Source organism: Penicillium cosmopolitanum, assembly GCF_028827165.1.
Source record: "Penicillium cosmopolitanum strain IBT 29677 chromosome Unknown utg000003l:1.0-3747932.0:1.0-3751027.0, whole genome shotgun sequence".
NCBI lineage: Eukaryota > Fungi > Ascomycota > Eurotiomycetes > Eurotiales > Aspergillaceae > Penicillium > Penicillium cosmopolitanum.
The window spans coordinates 1,846,991-1,867,534 of NW_026622673.1; the positions used below are offsets into that span (position 1 = coordinate 1,846,991).

At 46.8% G+C, this 20,544-nt stretch overlaps 5 protein-coding genes across 5 annotated transcripts; 2 read left to right on the plus strand and 3 right to left on the minus strand.

Moving 5' to 3' along the window:
- Positions 1–135: 135 nt before the first annotated feature.
- Positions 136–2,508, minus strand: N7509_000739 (uncharacterized protein; the record flags this gene model as incomplete). Its single annotated transcript, XM_056625376.1, has 6 exons — positions 136–589; positions 651–1,869; positions 1,921–1,990; positions 2,068–2,209; positions 2,280–2,407; positions 2,461–2,508. The coding sequence occupies 6 exons, from the start codon at positions 2,506–2,508 to the stop codon at positions 136–138; spliced, it is 2,061 nt and encodes a 686-aa protein (XP_056493958.1).
- An 818-nt stretch (positions 2,509–3,326) lies between these two features.
- N7509_000740 (histidine phosphatase family protein) lies at positions 3,327–5,024 on the minus strand (the record flags this gene model as incomplete). The annotated part of the gene is made up of 3 exons (XM_056625377.1): positions 3,327–4,173; positions 4,244–4,373; positions 4,430–5,024. 3 exons carry the CDS (start codon positions 5,022–5,024, stop codon positions 3,327–3,329), a joined length of 1,572 nt encoding a protein of 523 aa, XP_056493959.1.
- Positions 5,025–7,291: 2,267 nt separating this feature from the next.
- On the plus strand, positions 7,292–14,635 carry ags3 (alpha-1,3-glucan synthase Ags3; the record flags this gene model as incomplete). The annotated part of the gene is made up of 5 exons (XM_056625378.1): positions 7,292–7,639; positions 7,700–7,875; positions 7,943–11,138; positions 11,200–14,531; positions 14,587–14,635. 5 exons carry the CDS (start codon positions 7,292–7,294, stop codon positions 14,633–14,635), a joined length of 7,101 nt encoding a protein of 2,366 aa, XP_056493960.1.
- A 2,878-nt stretch (positions 14,636–17,513) lies between these two features.
- N7509_000742 (uncharacterized protein) lies at positions 17,514–18,142 on the plus strand (the record flags this gene model as incomplete). The annotated part of the gene is made up of 2 exons (XM_056625379.1): positions 17,514–17,672; positions 17,744–18,142. The coding sequence occupies 2 exons, from the start codon at positions 17,514–17,516 to the stop codon at positions 18,140–18,142; spliced, it is 558 nt and encodes a 185-aa protein (XP_056493961.1).
- A 494-nt stretch (positions 18,143–18,636) lies between these two features.
- On the minus strand, positions 18,637–19,491 carry N7509_000743 (uncharacterized protein; the record flags this gene model as incomplete). The annotated part of the gene is made up of 1 exon (XM_056625380.1): positions 18,637–19,491. One exon carries the CDS (start codon positions 19,489–19,491, stop codon positions 18,637–18,639), a length of 855 nt encoding a protein of 284 aa, XP_056493962.1.
- Between the last annotated feature and the right edge of the window lie 1,053 nt (positions 19,492–20,544).

Here is a 20,544-nt window from a genome sequence, read left to right on the forward strand (position 1 = left end):
CCATAAAACGTGTATCATCGAATTATCAAGCCATTTCAATCAAGAAAGTGTCCATGGTTTCTATACCGTGGCGTCGAGCCGTAAAATGATAATCAAGTCGAAAGTCTTAAATAAATGCATTTATTCTTCCTCTATTCAGTTCGAAGATGATGGCATGCCGATAAACATATCTTGCAAATTCCAGAACGGTGGGGCTGACCATTGTGCATTGAACAACTCGGGGTTAGTGTCAGTAAGAAAACCAGCCTCACTAAAGACACTTTGGTCAGGGTAGACACTAGGCTGCTGCTGCTGCTCAGGCATAGTACTGTCTGCATTGCTGGCATTTTCGTTGAGATTGGTTGCTTCTGGATCAATGGCATCGTTCTGTGATTGGTGGATAGCGTATCTGGCAGAGCGTTCTAAATCGGAGCATACACTTAATATGAAATCGACAAAAGTGCCTGGTTCTTCACAAGACACATTTGCGAGGAATTTTGTCGCCTCGCTAATCATGCTTAGATCACGATGGGAATCCCTATGGGCAGGATGAGTGTGAATTTCGGATGACAATGCAACAGCTGCTGTGGCGAAGAAATAGAGCACGTTCCTTATTGATTTGAGATTAGATAGTGTTTGTGAACATTGAATGTCGCTATTAACCAACTCACCATCTGTAGTCAGATGCCAGCAAACGGACATACGGTAGTAAAGAAAGGGCAGATCGCGCAGAATCAATGGAGCGTACGCAGAGTGCTGCAACGCCTTTGTCAACCTCGGATTGGGATTGGGATTGGGACTCATTGGATGAGTCGTTGGCAGAGGACGTAACCAAAGGCATTTGGCGGAGATTTGCATAGCAACAATTGTACGCAAGATTCAATCGAAGGATATGTTCCCTAGAGCTATTTGGTTCGGAATTAAATATCTTTTCTGGTTCAAAGATATGAAGAATAGGAGTTTTCCACTGCAATAAGGCTTCTTCGCAAGCCTTGGCCGATCTGAAGGCTACCTCCTTGGGTTGTTGGATGACGGCCACGGTCTGTAGGTGCCGATAGATAAGTCTTTGTACTGTTGCAAATTGAGCCAATTGACGAAAGAAGTTGATCGAGGTCCCATTAATAGAAATGATACCCCGGCCATCGTGAGGCGACTCGGCTGGCAGCGGCGTGTTGTAATCATCCATGTCCTGAGCCGGCGGGCGCCCAACCCGAAGGGAGATATCTGCATCCAAAATAAATGATATCCAGAATGTTCTTCGTCTTTCTTCAATCTCCGCAAGTGTGAAACCAGACGTAGTATTTCGGTGTAATCCAATAGAGTGGGCCAGGCGCATTGCCGATGCGGCGAACATGAACAGGGCTTGAGCATTAGGCGTGCCTTGGAAGTAAAGGGCCAGCCCCAGAAGTCCTTGTACAGCAGGGAGGTCGGCATTCCGCATGAAAAGATCTACCACCACATTCATTGCATTTTTGACGTGGCCCAGTGATTTTTGCCAGTTATTGCTGGCATCAGTGGGCTCTTGCGCTCGCTCTCTGTAAGAAAAGGCCATCACAACGTTTAGCAATATCCATGACGATGGACCATCATCCGGATTCCAGGAGAATTGTCTCTCCGCCAAACGTATCAGAGATATTTCATCGACCAGCGGAATAGTGCGGTTGAAGCTAGAAAGAAATTCGGAAACCAGACTCATTGTGTCATCCTTGGATGGCAAAGGCTGAGCGGCTCGATGCTCAAAGGTGTCTTGAAGGATTCTTGGAATCCAGTTTGTCAACGGCCACTGGGTAGCACTGTATCGGGCCGCATGCTCCCGGTCCAGCTTTGGCGGTTTGCCCTTTGGGATCCTGGAAGCTTGATTGTGATGCACTCCAAATCCAGAAGATGCTCCTGAATTATTAAGTCAAAATCTGAACGTCAGGGGTGATAAGATAGACGTACCGAAGAAGCGCATCTTGCCGTCCTGCGTTCGTAGAACATAAGATGGCTGATCAGACGTGTCCAGACCGGCCTGAGAAGGTTCATTTTCGGGGGAAATGGTTCCATCGTACCCTCTCCCCTTTTCCGTGTTTCGAAATGATCAGACACGGCATTTTCAGGCCTGTCCGTGGAGGGCTGATGAAGTGTGAAGTTATGACCAGTCTGTTGAGGCGATTTCTCATTTTGTCTCAGCCGCTGCAATTCATCGTCCATCCGCTTAACACGCTGTTCGAGATCCTCCACGTATTCCCTATGAAATCACAAGTTGGTCTCGTTCGTTTCATTGAGGTGGCACGCAAAAAAGGGGAAATTTGACTCACCTGCTGGGGCGACTCGTTTTTGTTCCTGCGTCCTCGAAGCCGCATGGGAGTTTGAAAATGATACATGACGAGCAAGTTGGCCGTTTCCCATCACACTTGACCTTTTTTCGTCGGCAAGTATTGCATGCCTGAACCGGGTTAGATGAAATGTACGCGACTGTTCCAGTTTGGGTCCACTAACCTTGGCAGGGCGGATTTTCTCAACACGAGAGCCCTGCTGCTTTTCCATCCTTGGAAGCCTATGATAAAACTAGCATCTCTTTCAGTCTTCCAGGAGCTGCCACAAGGAGCGCGCCACAGAACCAAGCCTAGCTTCCTCGTCAATGTTCAATTTTGCATACTGGCGAGCTTTTCATAGGTAGTTATAAAGAAACGATATTTCTGAGAATAATGTGTCGAGAAAAAGGTCAAATGGGATCAAGTCAAGTCATAAACTGCATGACAGTCGGGTGAATCGAAACAACCGCGACATCCGACAAACGGCGTGGATGTCACGTGCCGAGGGTTCGCGTTGGAATGAGCGGATCGGATAAAGAAACTTGTTACGCACAATTCTAATTTCCGGATCATATTTATTTTACACGAGGAGCCTATACGAAATATATGCATATTGTATTTTAGCTGACCCCTGGGATTGTATTCAGGCTGTGGTTCAGCAAAGGCGCTCACGAACAGCCTCAGACGCGTTCTCAAAGTAGGGTTTCTATATCCATAGATAATGCCTAGCAACAAGCTTGATGAAACTCGACTCCGATCCTTGGAAATCACTAAGACCAAAACGGTTATTTTTACCAAATGGGAGACATATCAGATACCTGAGTAGCAGGGTCTTTTGAACCTGATCATGAAGAAATTTAGTATTGAATTCAAAGAAATCCATTCAAATAGTACCACAAAGTTCTCCAGAGGAGACAAGGTGGCCTCAGGTTTATTACTAGACAATGTACAAGGTAAAGCAATACTGTGCAAAAGAGATTCCAAGCGCACTGGACTCAAATTCCTTCAAGGCATGCACCTGCCAGTCATCACAAATGGCACAGCACTCATTTAAGAGCGGGGAACACCATCTGAGACCTGGTGGCCGGTAGGATACTTGCCGAAGCAAGCATGCTGGTACTGGGCATTCTTCTTAAGGGTCGGAACACCACGCAAGAACCGATCCACAGGGCAGAACCCATTCTTAGCATCTTCACAGCCAACAAGGCCCTTAGTCGGCAGCGGGGCACCGTTCAGTACAAAGCGAATGTACTTGGTAGTATCATCGCTCTTGAGAGTCGGGTTGGTATACAGGACGGGGTCCAACTCCTCGAACGAAGTATTGGCGGGGCAAGACCAGATCTCCGACATCAGTCTGGCACCGAAGGGGGTCATATCGCTTAGGGCAAAGGCGCGCTGGGATGGAGCATGGGGCAAGTCGCTGGGCAGGCCGTTGGGACCGAATTTGAAGTGATCGAGGCCGAGGGCGTTGATTACGGACAGGATGATATCGTCGTGCGACATGTCCATGTAGAAGGGCTGGTCAAAGGGGAATTGGGCTTCGTTGTTGTCGTAGGTGTAGTTAATGCTGGTGTCGCTTGTGGTAATCAGCTTATGTTGCAGGCGGGCAGCCAGTTCGAGGACGTAGCCGATGCCTTGGGCGCGGCCGGTCGGTGAGCCGTAGGCGTAATCGCCGTAGTACTGGATGTCGACGTTGTAAGCGAAGTCCTTCCACTCTTGCTCGGTAAAGAGCGAGCAGAAAGATGACCCAGCGAAGCTGGTGTATTCGTATGCGCAGAGGTTTTGCATGGCCAGGACGTCCATCGCAGTCAGGTTGAAATCCTTGGGGAAGTACTGCGAAAGACGAGTACGGGCATCCTTGGTGTATCGTGAGATGAATGTTTTGGCGGCATTGTCACTGCGTTTTAATTAACGTCACCTCCTCGCGTGGGGCGAACCGCGGGGGGGGGGGATGTAGGCTTGCTTACCCTTCAGTCATATCTCCGGGGCAAGACTCGTAAGACGCCAGAGTGTTGTTGAAGGGAGATGTCTCAGGAATGACAACCAGATCATACTGATCGTAAGAGCTGTTGGCACCGCTGTTACCAAAGTAACCACCTATCAATGGGTAAGTTGTTATTCAGGGTAATGGTGGGGGTGAGGCTTCTACTCACTGAGCCACCAGCGAGCACTCTCCAAAATTCGGCTTTGGGAAGTGGTTCGAAAAACAGGCTTGGGGCGGGCAGTCCCATTTGGCCAGACATTGAGAGATTCATTCCAGGCAGCAACATGGTCCCGGTCAGGACGATAGAGAAGTCGACCGTACTTGATCCAGAAATGGGCACCGGAGGTAGCTTCGGTAGCAGCACCAGTCTCCATCAGAATATCCGAGCCGATGACATAGTCCCAATCATTCAGGAACTTCAATGGACCGGTAGCAATCTTCTTGCCGGGGTGGGCTTCGCTATAGTTGGTGAATTTGGCTGCGAAGTCCTGCATGCCTGCCCCGTCAAGAGGGTAGTCTGTGGGGTATCGCTCCGCATGACGATGTAGAACATGCACCTGCGACAGTTCACATCCCTGAGGCACACCCTTAGGCAAGCCGAAGCTAGTCGCGTCCTTGTATGGGCTCAGGTTGGCCCAGCTCTTGGTCATGTCAAAACCAGACGCGTATTCAGCGCCTGTTGGGGCAGAGCCAGAGGCAGACGAAGTGCCAGTGGCAGTAGCGCCGGCGACAAGAATCGCTGTCGCGCCAATGATTCCCTTCATGGCTGCTTCGGTTCAATTGATGGCAATTGAATTGGAAATGAGGGGGTTCTGATCGCGGAACGCTTCCTAAAGGGGATGTTGATGCCGGAAATGCGATCCCTGAGCTCCAAGTACTCTTTATCAACCACACAGGTGTAGATTGACGCGACGGCAGTCTTTTCAGATTTCAATTCTACAATTGAGGGCAATTGAAGATGACCTTCTCTCGCGGAGGCATCTTTGAATCCGCGGGTTGTCCCACTTAGTCGGGTTATTGTTGTTCCACAGCTTTAAGAGGCTTGTTGAGCGCCGATCCTTTCGGGAAGGTTTCGTGAGAATGCGACATTGGAGGATGAGCCTCGCGTGGACTTGACCGGTCGGATATTAAGGTCGTTTAAGTCGATGCCTCTTAAACCATTGAAAAGAGAAAGAATAGAAGAAATACTTAAAGGACTATAGAAATCATAATGGCGGGGGGGGGGGGGCAAGGTGAATTTTAAACTCATCGGCGCGTAAATAGGGCTGATCGCACGTGGTAGCCATTCGATATATATTTTCCCACCTTCAAACCAGGAAGCCCACTGAAGTTGTATCTAATTTCCAGGACTTGGAAACTTGTTCTTGAGGTCACCTGGCAAAAAAGGATTGCTACTTTAATCCATTAGAGAACAACCACAAAAAAGCTTTCATGCACGCAACCATAGGAATTAAAAAGAAATTAAAAAGAAAAGTTAACTCCGATAGGGGGAATCGAACCCCCGGCTGCCGTGTGAGAGACGGCGATGTTAGCCACTACACCATATCGGATTTTCGGTTGAAGATGGTGGCGATATTTAGCATCATAGCCAGAGTAAGCCTTCCGGTGAGCAATCTTGACCCACTCCACCACTGTCAGCTTTCAAGTTCTTATCACAGTTTCAGACCTTTTACTTTCACGCTTCTGCATCCTTTTTCCACGCATTCGTGCTGCTCTAGTGAGGCATTTTTCCTATTGATTCAGATACGCACACTCCGCCACATACGGACACTCTGACGCGACACACCACAGCCTATCTGTCTTGCTTTCGCTCTATTAGTCCTATTCTTCCCTAGCTTCAACCCCGGGCCAATACGCTCAAGATACGGCAATCTTACGAGTAATTCATTCCAGTGCATTGATCTGTAGCCCTGCCACATCTATGATTATTGGTCGGTTAGCTATCAGACTTTGAACAAGGATCTAGATGCATTTATCCTGCATTCGTCTTGCATATCCGAAGTGAGACATAAACTTCTTCGAGAACTTCATTATCAAAGTTGAAAATCAAACATTTACATATTTAATTACCCATAGAATGTCTGGAACTACGAAATAGACCGGAATTGGCTCTTTTGCATCCGTGTATACCTTTGGATCGGGATTCCAAGGCAAGCCGAGAGGGCTGGGGCAGAAAGCGAATCGGGCCGGGTGGCTTACCGATTCAAGCTTTTAATATATGCGAAGTGCGAGGTGAAGAGGCCGGTGGAGATTCTATAAAAAGAAAACCGTTCAACAGCCTTGCAACCAGATCTATCATCCTTACTACTGGCTCACTCAAAACGTATTGGGGGGTTAGCGGGTTTCTGCTTCTGACGCCTCAGACACGGAGTTGTAGCTGTGGGGCAAAAGTTGGAGCGTTGTTCGATATTCGGTGAAACAATGGAAGAAAAAAAAATCGGCTTATAAAAAAACCATAGAAAGATGCAAGCAAAGACTCATTTAACGATTTTCTTCTACCAGATAGATAAAGAACGAAAAAAAAATTCGGAACAAGAGATTTTTTGCAAGTAAAATTGACAGCCTCAGGTGTATCTTCGCCAAAGAGCTTTGAATTTTGGATCGGCATATTTTCACCGATCAGCCGCGTGGGATCCTTCCATGGGATCTATCCGAGACACCCACCTAAGACGTGCCCATACAGATTGGCCGATAGGGTTGCGGTTCGTGGGTCTTTCCTGTATAGCGGAGCATACCGACTCCAACCAGTCCCGCTCGGCCCGATAAGTGTCTGACGCCATGTATAGAGTACTCGAAAAGATTTCAATTTGGAACGTCTGTCGCAGGTAGACTGATGTAGACATGTACTTTCTGTCTTCTGAATCTAATTCTCGTATACATTTCACTTTCGCTTTTTCCTAAACTTTTTCCAACCTATTTTTTCGATTTTGTTTCATTTTCAGCGTATCAAGATAACTTCATTCGTTCTCATCGTGACACAGTTACTTGTGGCAGGATCTCTCGCAGGCTCACCAGGCGCCCGATGTGCAACATGCAGCGCTCAGCGTTGCTAATACTTTCGTTCTTGAGCACACTGGTCTTGTCCTGGCCTTACGACGAGTCACTTTCAGATTATAATGTTAACGAAAACCAATCTGCTACAGCCCCAATCGATTACTGGGGAGAATGGCCGAACCATAAATACCACCCATCACCGGACAACTGGCGCTTTCCTGTCTACACGATCTTCCTCGACAGGATATCAAATGGAGACCCAACGAATGATGATATCAACGGGACTACCTTTGAGCATGTCATCGACTCCAATCAAATGCGACACGGCGGTGATTTAGAAGGATTGCTGGACACACTGGATTATATTCAAGGAATGGGTTTCAAGGTAAGTTGAAGGTCGGTTCTGGTGAGGAAAGTCCCATCGCTAATCCAGTCTTCTGAATAGGCTATTTACTTCGCCGGAACCTATTTGATGAACCTCCCCTGGGCCTACGATGGCTATTCACCGACCGACACTACCCTTCTGGATATGCATCATGGTACACTAGAGGACTGGAGGCGGACCGTTGCGGAGATCCACAAGCGTGATATGTACGTCCTGGTGGACAATACGGTCGCTACGTAAGTTGATGTCCTATCTCTGGAAATACTTTGGATGCCTAGAAGCTAACCTTAACCGGGTATGAAGACTGAGTAACCTGGTCGGATTCAAAGGCCACCTGAACGATTCGGCCGATTTTAATCCTCACGAATACGAAGTCGAATGGGTCAGCGAGAGAAGATACGCCGATTTCCAATTCGGCAACGACTATAACGATACCTGTAACTTTCCTAAGTTCTGGGATGAGACTGGGTTCCCGATAACATCAGGCGGGCCCGAGGACTTGACAGGCTGCTATAATTCAGATTTTGATCAGTTTGGAGAGCTGGAGGCATTTGGAAACTTCCCTGACTGGCAGCGCCAGCTCACAAAGTTTGCCTCGGTGCAGGATCGCTTACGTGAATGGCATAAACCGATCCGCGACATCATCACTCAACATTCCTGTGCTCAAATTGCAAGCTTGGATGTCGATGGATTTCGCTTCGATAAGGCTGTGCAAACAACTCTCGAGCCCTTGAGTGAGATCACGGCTGTCTACCGAGAATGCGCGAAGAAGTACGGGAAACACAATTTCTTTCTTCCCGGCGAGATCACGGCTGGAGATACATTCGGAAGTCTTTATCTTGGGCGCGGACGTCAACCAAATCAGCGCCCAGACTCAGCAGGTGCTGGCGCCAAATTGACAAATGACTCAGATGCGGCCTTTCTGAGAGACGATGGATTGCAAGCGTTGGATGCCTCGGCATTCCATTACACAATCTACCGTTCAATGACTCGGTTTCTGGGAATGGATGGTAATCTGGTCGCTGGATTTGACTTGCCGACCGATTTCATCGAAGCGTGGAACGAAATGCTCATTACGAACGATTTCATCAATGCGTTCACAGGAGAATTGGATCCCAGGCATATGTACGGTGTATCCAACCAGGACAACTTCCGCTGGCCTTCAATCAAGAACGGCACAGAGAAATATCTTCTGGGTCTTTACATTGTCACACTGGAGCTGCCTGGAATTCCTCTTATTTTGTGGGGTGAAGAGCAGGCAATGTATGTGTTTGACGCAACTGCATCGAATTATCTCTTTGGCCGGCAACCCATGACTTACCAGACCGCATGGTGGACAAATGGTTGTTTCAATCTGAACACGTCAAAATTTTACGATTTCCCGATTGAAAAGGGACGAGATGGTTGCAATGACATAACTGTCACATATGATCAGCGAAATCCTGCCCATCCACTTCGCAACATCATGAAGCGGATGTTCGAGATTCGGGCGCATTATCCGGTCGCAAATGATGGCTTGTATCTCAGTACAATCTCCCAACTGACAAAGGATATATTTTTGCCTGGTTCATCTACCACTCCCACAGTGACGGGTCTTTGGTCAGTCTTGCGAAGCTACTTCCCAGGTGTCCAGAAAGAAGCACAAGAAACCAATGAGACACTCTGGCTGGTGTATCAAAATGGAAACTCGACAGAAACCTATGGTGGTGACTGCAGTAACAAAAGCGCTGCTCTGCTGTCTCCATTCAAGTCGGGGACCAAGTTGAAGAATCTTTTCTATCCTTACGACGAGCTCACTCCTCAAGATGGACCCGATAGCGACTATGGTTGTGTGAAGAGCATGGAACTTCTTCCTTGGGAGTATCGGGCGTATGTTAAGAAGAGCGATTTCGTGGAGCCTGGCCCTACTGTCACCGACTTCTCACCTGGTCATGATTCTCGATTTATTTCTTCAGAAGACACGGGCGAGACTTTACCAATTGAACTTGGTTACTCGACAGAGATGGAATGTACCAGCATAACCAAGGCGATCACTCTGAACTCGACAACCGAGAAGGGGATCACCGCCTCTCTTGACAAAGACAGTGTTAGCTGCAAAAAGATATCCGCCCGAACAACTAGCAACAACTTCATCGGCGAGATCCCTACTGTGTGGACCTGGTCCGCCAACGTGACCAATGTTCACCACGGCATTCATCAACTTACCGTCGCTAATGTTTCCTCGTCTGGAGTCTACACCAACTCTACCGACAAGTTCCTCTTCCGCGTTGGTCTCGAGAACAATCCACTCATAACTCCACTCTCCAATTACTCCACCAGCTTGCTTCACAGATCTGACGATGGATTCTTCGTCAAGCATAGTGCTGCTGGTGCCGATAAATATCGATACTCCACCGATTTCGGAAGTACATGGTCCAAGTGGGCATCATATGAAGGTGGCAATACAACCATTGATGTCTCGGCTTTCACTGGAACAGACAAGCAGAAGTGGAAGGGAACACATGTCCGAGTGCAATACTTTTCCAGACTCACCGGGAGCAGTGACTACATCCAGGAAGGTGACTCTGGATGGGAAAGCGATGGTGTTCGGAGATTTCCTCACTTGTGGTTCAACGGCCCCTTCAACCAATATGGATATGACCAAGGGTTGGCGAGTGAAATGAAGTACGACACCGAGACATCTCGTTGGAACTACGACTTCGTCTACGAGTGGCCATCGATAGGACAATTGAACGTCTGGGGTATTGACAAGGGAGGTATTCCTGACACAACAGAAGTTTACGGCGACGTTGGAAATTCTTCTAATGTGCAAAAACTTCCCCCCTCATACCTGTCATCCAACGTTATCAACATCACCAATCTGCCTCCATTCCCGCATCTTGGCTGGAAGATCTCTCTCAACGACGCCAACCTGAGGTATGAGCTGATTCCTATTGGAAGCGGATGGGCTCAACTTGTGCTTTATGTTCTTCTCTGGGTCGTCCCGATCTTGATGGGATTGGCCGGAATTTTCATTTTCATTCAGACCTTCTACCGTGTCAAGCTTAACAAAGATGGGAATGTTGTCAAGGATGAAAAGCTACCTGTGGCTCTTTACCACAGAGTGAAAAATAGGCTTTCCACACAGAAGGACCTTGAAAGCTCATTTTCTGAGAATGGCGTACCGACAGACATTGCCGTGGCTGGCGCAAATGATCAGAGACGCACTGTTTTGATTGCTACCATGGAGTATGATATCCAAGACTGGAATATAAAGATCAAGATTGGTGGCCTTGGTGTCATGGCCCAGCTCATGGGGCAGAATCTGAAGCACCAGAACCTCATCTGGGTGGTGCCATGTGTTGGTGATGTCGATTATCCTACGGACACCCCGGTTGAACCATACGTGGTGACAATCTTGGACAAACCGTACCTGATCAACGTTCAGTACCACGTTGTGGATAATATCACCTATGTTCTGCTGGATGCTCCGGTGTTCCGGCAGCAAACGAAAGCTGAGGTCTACCCCCCCTAGGATGGACGATCTACCCTCGGCAATCTACTACTCTGCTTGGAATCAGTGCATTGCAGAGACAATCAGGCGAGCGCCCGATATCGATCTCTATCACATCAACGATTTCCATGGATGTTTAGCTCCGCTGTATCTCCTGCCCACACGAACCATTCCAGTTTGCTTGTCCTTACACAACGCCGAATTCCAAGGGCTTTGGCCACTTCGGACCCAAAAGGAGAAGCAAGAAGTGTGTTCTGTTTTTAATCTTTCGATCGAGACCGCAACCAAATATTGTCAGTTTGGAAACGTCTTCAATCTTCTCCACACCGGCGCAAGCTATTTGCGATTCCACCAGCGTGGCTTTGGTGCAGTCGGTGTATCTAACAAATACGGCAAACGCTCATGGGCCAGATACCCAATTTTCTGGAGTTTGAACAACATCGGCAGCTTACCGAACCCCGATCCAGCGGATACAAAGGAGGAAGATGTGCAAGTTTCGGTCCAGACGGACGCAGAATCGAGCCATGATAAACTCCAGGCACAGAAATGGGCGGGCCTGAACGAGGATTCCAGTGCTGATCTCCTAGTATTTGTGGGAAGATGGTCGAAGCAAAAGGGAGTTGACTTGATTGCCGATATTCTGCCCAGTGTTCTATCTGCTAGACCTCACGTGCAGGTAATCTGTATCGGCCCCGTCATTGACCTTTATGGAAAATTAGCTGCTGTCAAATTGGAGCGTATCATGGAAATGTTCCCCGGTCGCGTTTTCTCAAAGCCCGAGTTTACGGCACTTCCTCCGTTTATTTTCTCTGGGGCTGATTTTGCTTTGATTCCGTCCCGAGATGAACCATTCGGTTTGGTGGCGGTTGAATTCGGTCGCAAAGGTGCTCTGGGTATCGGTGCACGCATCGGAGGGCTTGGACAGATGCCAGGATGGTGGTATACTGTTGAATCCGATTCGGCTCGCCATCTTTTGCACCAATTGAGAACCGCCATTGGATCCGCCTTAGATTCATCGCCAAAGACTAGAGAAGAAATGCGCCTGAACTCGGCCAAACAAAGATTCCCTGTTCTTGAATGGGTTCGAAAGCTCGAGGTTTTGCAACGGACGTCGATTCACACTCATCACGCCAAGAACAAAGACACTGTCAGAGGCCCATCACGGGAATCGCATATTTACTGGGATGTACAAGGCCTCCAATCCTCTTCTGGACCTCGCCCAATGTCGAGTTATTCTACACTCGGGGTTTCAGAAACTCCCCAAACGAGAAACTCCCAGCTTGTCCAACCATCCCTTTTGGAGCTACAGGCAGCCGAGCTCAGGGAAATGCAGGATACCGAAAATAACGGCAAAAATTCACCCCGTCGACAGTTGTCACTTGGTCGACGATCTGGGCCTGGACAAGGAAGGAATCGTCTGGTCAAGAGGTCGCTGAGAGAGAGCCAGATGCTTGAGAGAACGACAGAGGGGGATGCCACGGACGCCGAGGATGATGGTATTGACACCCCCCAAGAGAACTTCATTTCTCCCGAAGAGGCAGTGGCCGCCGTAAAGCGTGCCCTCGGATCTCAGGAAGTCATTCCACCTTCTGGAGATAGCAGAAGTCACTCCCGTAACGATTCAAATCTATCGGCCACAGAATCGACTCGTTTCGTCTCCCGAGATTCCTCACCAGTCCGATCCCCACGACTTTCTCACGATACGAGTCCTGGCGAGTACAATTTTGTTACACCCCCACAGAATGTTTCTGTTCTTTCATTGCCATCTGTTGTTGCAGACCATGAAAAACCTGTCTTCCACCTGCAAAAGGTCGACCCGACCTTCACAGACAGCATGGGTCATTTCACGCGGCGCTTCGAGGAAAAGCTCGCCAATCTGAATAAGAAGAACTCCGCTACGGATCACTGTATCGAGGTGTACCTGATGAAGAGTGAACAGAAATTTTTCAACATGTATACCGACGCACAATTGAAGAAGCAGCCCAAAATTGAAGAACGCCCCGTGACCGGAACAGGCTTGGAAGAGGTTGTGGATGACTCGGAGAGCAACAGCCTCCCGCAGGCCTCCGATAACCAAGATTCGAATGGATCAGACGATATTGATCAATGGCTCTCTCGCCTTGGATATAAGAGGCCAATTGCCATCCAAAGATTCATGAGATGGCGTGTTGGAAATTGGCCAGTTTACGCCTTATTCTTGGGTCTTGGCCAGATCATTGCGACAAATTCGGCACAAATCACACTTCTGGTGGGCACAGTCGGTGAAACTGCCGTCAAGCTTTATATCATTGCGGCTGTTTACTGTCTATCTTCCATTGTCTGGTGGTTCCTGTTCTACCGCTTCCCATCCGTGATCGTTCTCACGCTTCCTTGGTTTATATACTCGATGGCCTTCATCATCATTGGTGTTTCGCCATATGCGCTTTCAAATCTTGGTCAGACATGGGCTCAGAATATCGCCGCAGGTGTATATTCTGCCGCATCTTCTAGTGGATCTTTGTTCTTTGCTCTCAATTTTGGCGACCAGGGTGCCGTTCCGGTGAAGGACTGGATGTTTCGCGCAAGTCTTATCCAAGGACTTCAACAAATTTACACTGTCGCTCTCTGGTATTGGAGTTCTAGGGTCACTGCAGTGGAAGTAGGAGGAATTTCAACAGCCGCTTTGAGCAGCTGGAAACTTACGGCCGTGGTCATGCCCATTGCTGCAGTGTGCTTTATCATTGGAGTGCTACTTGCTCTAGGTCTGCCCAAGTACTACCGTCAAGCCCCTGGAAAGATCCTCTTCTTCTACACTTCCCTTTTCCGCCGCCGCATTGTTCTCTGGTTCTTCTTCATGGTCATTATCCAGAATTGGTTCCTTGCTTCGGCATTCGGTCGCAATTGGTCCTTCCTCTGGTCTTCCAATCACGCCAAAACATGGGAAGTTGCTGTGCTGGTTGTGTTCTTCTTCATTATTGTCTGGGTCGCTGCGATGGTCATCTTCCGGTTCTTGTCTAAAGAACATTCTTGGATCTTACCTGTCTTCGGCCTGAGTATCGGCGCCCCACGATGGGCACAAGTGTGGTGGGGAACGTCTAATATTGGCTATTATCTTCCGTGGGCCGGAGGTCTGACTTCTGGCGCCCTTATATCACGATGCCTTTGGCTTTGGTTGGGTGTTCTTGATGAGATCCAGCAGGTCGGTTTGGGTATGATTCTCCTACAAACATTGACACGAGTTCATGTTTGCTTCGTCTTGCTGGCCGCGCAGGCTCTCGGATCTATTGCCACAATTTGCGCCCGAGGATTTGCGCCGAACAAGGTCGGCCCTGCTGGTGTCTCTCCGAATGTGGGATCATCAGTGGACAACGTGGGTAACGCGTGGTTCTGGATTTCTCTTTTCTTCCAGCTTCTAGCAAGGTCAGTTAATTTTCTCTCTTGAACCTATTTCACTATTTACTAACTCATGTCGCAGCTTTGGATTCCTTCTATTCTACCGCCGAGAACAGCTTAATCGGCCGTGAGCTTTCCATGCACCATTTTTCGCATCTATAAACTCCTGGACTTAGAGACCAATGGTTTCATAATCACCTACTGCTTTTTTCATGTACCGACGAGAGGATATCTCATAATTGTAGTTATCCCTACTAGCAGAGAATATAAGAATATGACAGGAAGAGTTACGGAAAATAAGACAGCTCAAATGCCTGAGAGCCAAGTAAACATGTATTGCATTCAATAGGGAGAGAATACCTTGAGATAGTCGTCAATGACTTCGAATGTAAATAGCTACCCAATTATCCAAATGGCTTTACCGCCGGTTGAGGCGCAGATCCTTTTGGTTACTCCTAGTATATAATTTCCTAACTAGTGTTGTCTAGTACATACGACCATAGGGTGTAGAGAACAGGGCTTCCCGTCCGCTCAGCTGTCCTTAAGCCACATACTAAACGCGGTCAATAGCTAAAGAGCCCTGGATCTTAAAATAGCGTTAATTTCTAAGTTAGGGTGAGTATAGGTGATATGGGTGAGAATTTTGGAGACTAGGGTGAGAGAGGTAAGAACGGGATGAGAGCGGATAAGAACAGGGTAAGAGGGGTAAGAATACCTACTGTAATGCGTTGAGCTTTCCTAATCTATAATAGTAGAAAATAAAAGCCCAAAGGTATAAGTCTAGTCTGTTATTTCTGAATTTTTTAACCTAGCTCCTTGACCAAAGATATCCCTAGAAGAAATACAAAAGAAGCTAGATAAAAGAAAGATATATACCGTATTATATAGTTTTACCTATAAGTATGAGAATATATAGGAATAAGTAGTTAATATTATCTACTATAAGTAGCTTACTCTAGCTATACTCTGTAACTATAAGAATATAGTATTGAATTAGGTACTGTAGATAACTAAGATATTATCTTAGTGTCACGGGATTCTGAGTATACAATACCTCAGGCACTTGACGCCGATCCGAAGCCGAATCCCCTTCGAGTCGCCTGCATATCGAGGCCCACCCGAAACCTAGTGTATTTAAGATCCTATAAGTATTCAGGATTCTTGATCTCATTAAGAATCAGTCTGTATATCAACTGTCCAATCTGATCTCCACTATCCGATATCCTTGCCTAGTTATAGGTCTGAGGTCTGACAACTTAGTAACGTGTTTTATATGCCACCCGTGTTTCCAAGCGAGCCGATTTCCCCGAACACCATAGTTAAGGCGATAAATTACAACTCAATATATCAACAACTCTATTTGAAATTTTGTGTAGACTAGTTGTTTTTGATTGATTTGATAAGTTATATTGTTCCGGGATAGTTGAATTAATTATTTATATATGATTTCAAAAATTACCAGATATTTTGGTCAGATAATCTGTAAATATCTATCATAGCGACAAATCCTAGAATATAGACTTGAGAATAAAAAGGCATGCAAGAAATGTTATAAATAATTCTAATCTATAAGGAATTTTAGTGAAAATCAATAGTTGTTGATATATCGAGTTGTAATTTATCGCCTTAACTATGGTGTTCGGGGAAATCGGCTCGCTTGGGAACACGGGTGGCATGTAAAACACGTTGACCATTACAAAGTAAACCTCATCGTAATAGATTAAGATAAACAGTCTATACAAAGCTCTAAGCTATAATCCGAAGTCCTTATCATCTTTGAGGTTGAGATCATAAGTATACTTTAACGTACTACAGACGTTTAATGTAATGTTTATTTCAGAAAGTATTAAAGGTCGACCTACTGCTAAGATAATGCTTAGAGACCTCTGAGCCTCTACTCTTTTCTTTGGTATATTGAGGATCCGCTTATATACGCTATATAAGTTTGTTAGTAGGAATAAAATTATTGAATTAATTCTATTAGCTATCTTCCTAGAGCTTTCTGTTATTAAGAATTTAAACAACAAACATATCTAGAGATAGGTACGGTACGGAATTTTAAGTAACCTCTCTGCTAAGTAATTTTGAAGTAAGTCTGAAAACTCTTTTTTGTTCGCTAGTTGCTTGATTCGGTATTAGATAATATAGTTGACTTCTTGACTGATGCTTTCTGACTCATTCTCTTCTCGTATATAGATAAAGGAGAACGATTCTAGAAGGCTTACGGACTTAGATATAATTTGCTTATATAGGCGGCTTGTTAAAGGATACCTTAGCTTGCTCTGACCAGAGTGGTTGCTGTGAAGTTGACCCTCTATTCTCTGTATTAGGTCTTCAAATCTCTTCTAGCAATTTCATATATGTCACATCCACTCATTGGTTTGATATAAGCTCTCGCAGTGGAAGGGAGCAAGTTGTGCAGGATATTAGCTGTATAACACGATGGGCGATCTAATAATTTTATCCAGCCAGCAATGCATCAGAGTGCTGTACATTGGCTAATTTTGCAACACAGAAGGACATCCACAGAAGGACATCTGCTCCACTTTCCGAATCTGTGGTCATTGATGGGACAAATTTTCTGAACTTAGGTCTGGTGATTAAGGGCTATGGTCAAAGTGACGATTCCTTGGAAAAATTCTCCCATCTGCCATGGGCATTAGACTATTATAAATCTCCAGGGTTCTTATTGTTTCTAGATGGGCAGACTAAGTCTTTGTCTATGTTTCGTCAGTGAAGCACAGCGTAACGTGATCATGGCCCACGCCACTAGCAGAACGTTCAATACTGGCTTACAGGAGATCATGTGCGGCCTCGATCCTGATGAAGAGTTCTCAAAGGCTGTGACCTAGATGAGCTGTTGGATGGATCGGCGGCGACCGCGATACCTGAGCGATGCTGACCGGGAATCGGTGGAGAAAGACCCAGAGCTGCAATCAGCCATGCGCTGGCAATTCGAGCTGAGAGACCCAGTGCGGTGACCACTCTCATAACCCAGCATCGCCCGCAATGCTGGAGGACCAGAAGCGTCAAGTCCACAATCTGCGCCGGCATCTCCAGGACAAACGGCGGAAAGAAATACGCCGTGATTTTAGTCGGAAACAGGCGGTGATTGAGATTGAAAGACAGCTGACCGGTGGGGCTGTCAGTGATGAGCCTGCGCGCGAGGTATTACGAAAGGAATTGGCAATGCCATCAGAGCAGAGCACATTCTTCTCGTGGAGACATTCTTTACTTAGCCCACCACCGATTCATTAGAAGACGAGTGGACACGGCGCAACAAAGCTGTTGCAGCTGGAATACAATATTGCGGCTTCCAGGAGGGTGGGCCTCTTCGGGGACGATGGAAGCGCTCTACATCGTCTGACGATGACGATACAGTTCCCTCTCCGCCAGCTCGAAAGATAAAACCTGATACGCCGCCGACCACGTCGTGGGAGAATGGACGTACCACTGGCCGGGAACAAACATTCGCATGCTTCCAATGCCCCAAGACATATTCCGAATATAATGGAGTGAAAAGGCATTTTAGGACATCCCTTTTGACGGACCGGACATGTAATTTTTGCGATTTGTGCGTCCTGTACGAGATGCACTTGCGGAGGCATGCCCAAGATGTCCATGGCCTTCGAAAATGAGCGTCAGATCCTACTTTCGATCTTCGAGACACTCAGATTATTTATCTGTTTCTCTGTTTGGTCTGCGTTCGATGGAGCCATGATTGGGCTGGTGACGATTTCATTAAAGCGTACCTTGGTTGTCGCGATTATTCAGAGGAACCGGGACGGAATTTTATCACAGTATCTGTAATAGAGGCCTATTGCGAGAAACAAGTGCATTGAATACGGGATACTAAGTGTGAAGAAGAGATGAAAACAGTAGGTGAGGCCTCGCAGATAGGCTGCGAGGATCGTACTAGGCCCGAAAGGGAAGTGGGCCGGATCCAGAGTGTTACAGTATCTAGACTTTTTGATCGATCGATGATAATAAATTTGACTGCATTCCCTAGTACTAATCTCTGTATGTAGAGCGAGCTACATCGGACAAATGGCTTCATCACCATCACCATTATTGCTCTCTTCCGGCTTCAGCTTCTCCATTCTCAAGACAGAAACGTAACTCCATGAACAAGTCAAGTTTGCGAACAGGTCAAATTGTTGAAAGGAGCCAGCAGTGGCGTCGGGTTGCCGTTGCCGTCGAGCAAATAAGAGGCACCCACGTTTGTATCACAATGTGTGACAATTTTGTTACCCGAGTTCCAAAAGATCTTCTCGATCCATTCGATCGATTGTCCCCAGGCGAAGAGTTCGTTCATAAATTCTGTCGAACTGGCCCACGAGCTACTCGTCGGAGCGTCACAGTTCAGCTGCCTCGGTGCAATTTCGGTGATCCATAAAGGCTTGTCGTTGTACTTGTTGTGAAAGGTGTTGATAGCAGTTTTGGCATCATCGATGGTGTGGTTATATATATGGACGCTGTGTGCATAGAAACGGTCTCTGCATTTGCATTTTTCATAGAACTCAGGAAGCCAGTTGCTCATTTGGAAGGCTGGCACTGGCGCGATGAATTTGGTATGCTTTGCAGTCGCGTTCAACAATGGTTCAATAAGTTCAGCAGCAGCTTGAGGAGTCAATTTCGTCTTTCCTGTTTTATAATCCCAGTCGGGCTCATTGAATGTGAGCAGAAATTCTGGCGGGTTTGCCCTGGTGACCATTTTAATGGCCTCCTGAACAGCATCTTTGTTGTCACCCAGCATGGGGATTTTCTTCTCGTATTCATGCTCATTAAAAGTTATCCAATTCTTGGCGGCTGGCATCTTGGAAAACCAAGAAAATAACTGAGAGTCGGGGTGCGATCCAGGCCCAATTTTATCGCCAGGCCCATTGAAAACAATATTGACAAGTCCCGCTGAGCACTTTGCTGCTACCCCTGGAGCAGTCAATATGCCATATATGGCTATCGGTAGGAGCGAAGTTGGTGATTTCATCTTAAATTGTTGAAGAATGATCTTTCTTGTCGTTTGGTTCTAGTTGATGAGCGGTTGTGAAGACAGGTGGTGGGTAGAGACGTCAGAGTTTATATAAAAACGAGCAAGAGTGAATCATCACCCAAAACAATCTCTGATGGCCTTAAAGTATATCCTTTCTTCTGTCAGAACTCATCAGCTCCGTTGAAATGCTCATATCCATCCATCATAGGACACAATTTGTGTTTCCCGGGTCGCCTTAGGCCTACTAGGACCCAACGTTGCATTTCAGCTTAGATAAACGGTACTAATCACCATTTACAGCGGATGAAGGGCGGGATGAATACTCGAACCAGCCAATCCATGAAGGGCCAGGTCAGGCGGAGGTCGGCTCGGGGATCAGCCCTCCATTGTGGAGATCGGCTCGGGGATCAGCCCCGCAACAGCGGAGATTTGTCATTGACGCTTCTACGCTGGAGATCATTCTGCCGCCGTCGCGGTAGGTTGATGAAACTTTTTAGAAGGAAGCCTTATTCAATCCACGGCCAGTCTGCTGACGTTCACCAACTGTCTAACCACTAACCGTGACCAGTTAGCAACGCGTAACCTAACTTTTTTTCACTGGCCGTATGTCATATGAAATTAGCTCAGGAACCAGGTTTTTATTGTAGATAGAGTGGTAAATACTGGATAAATACAAAAGCCCGTGGGGGCCAAAAAATGACCGGCTTTTTCAAGGCCTACTGGCTAGAGTACTTCAAAGTTCTAAGTCAAGCTAGAGCCAGGTAAACACAATTGCTTTGAAGACATAATATCTGTACACAAATATTTTGCTATCTGTCTATATACAATCCGCAAAAAGAGGGGGTAAATAAAGAAAACGCTTGGAAGTAGATGACAGGGATAATTTTGGAGATTAAGTTTCATCTATCTGTGTATATAAAGTTTTAAGAGGTCTGAAATCGGGTTTTGATTGAGAATTATCTAATAAAGATAACAAGCCCTTATGGCTTCATTTAGGAGGGGTCAGGATGAGCAAGAGCTCAATAGCCAGCTGCTTCCTGCCGCAGATGG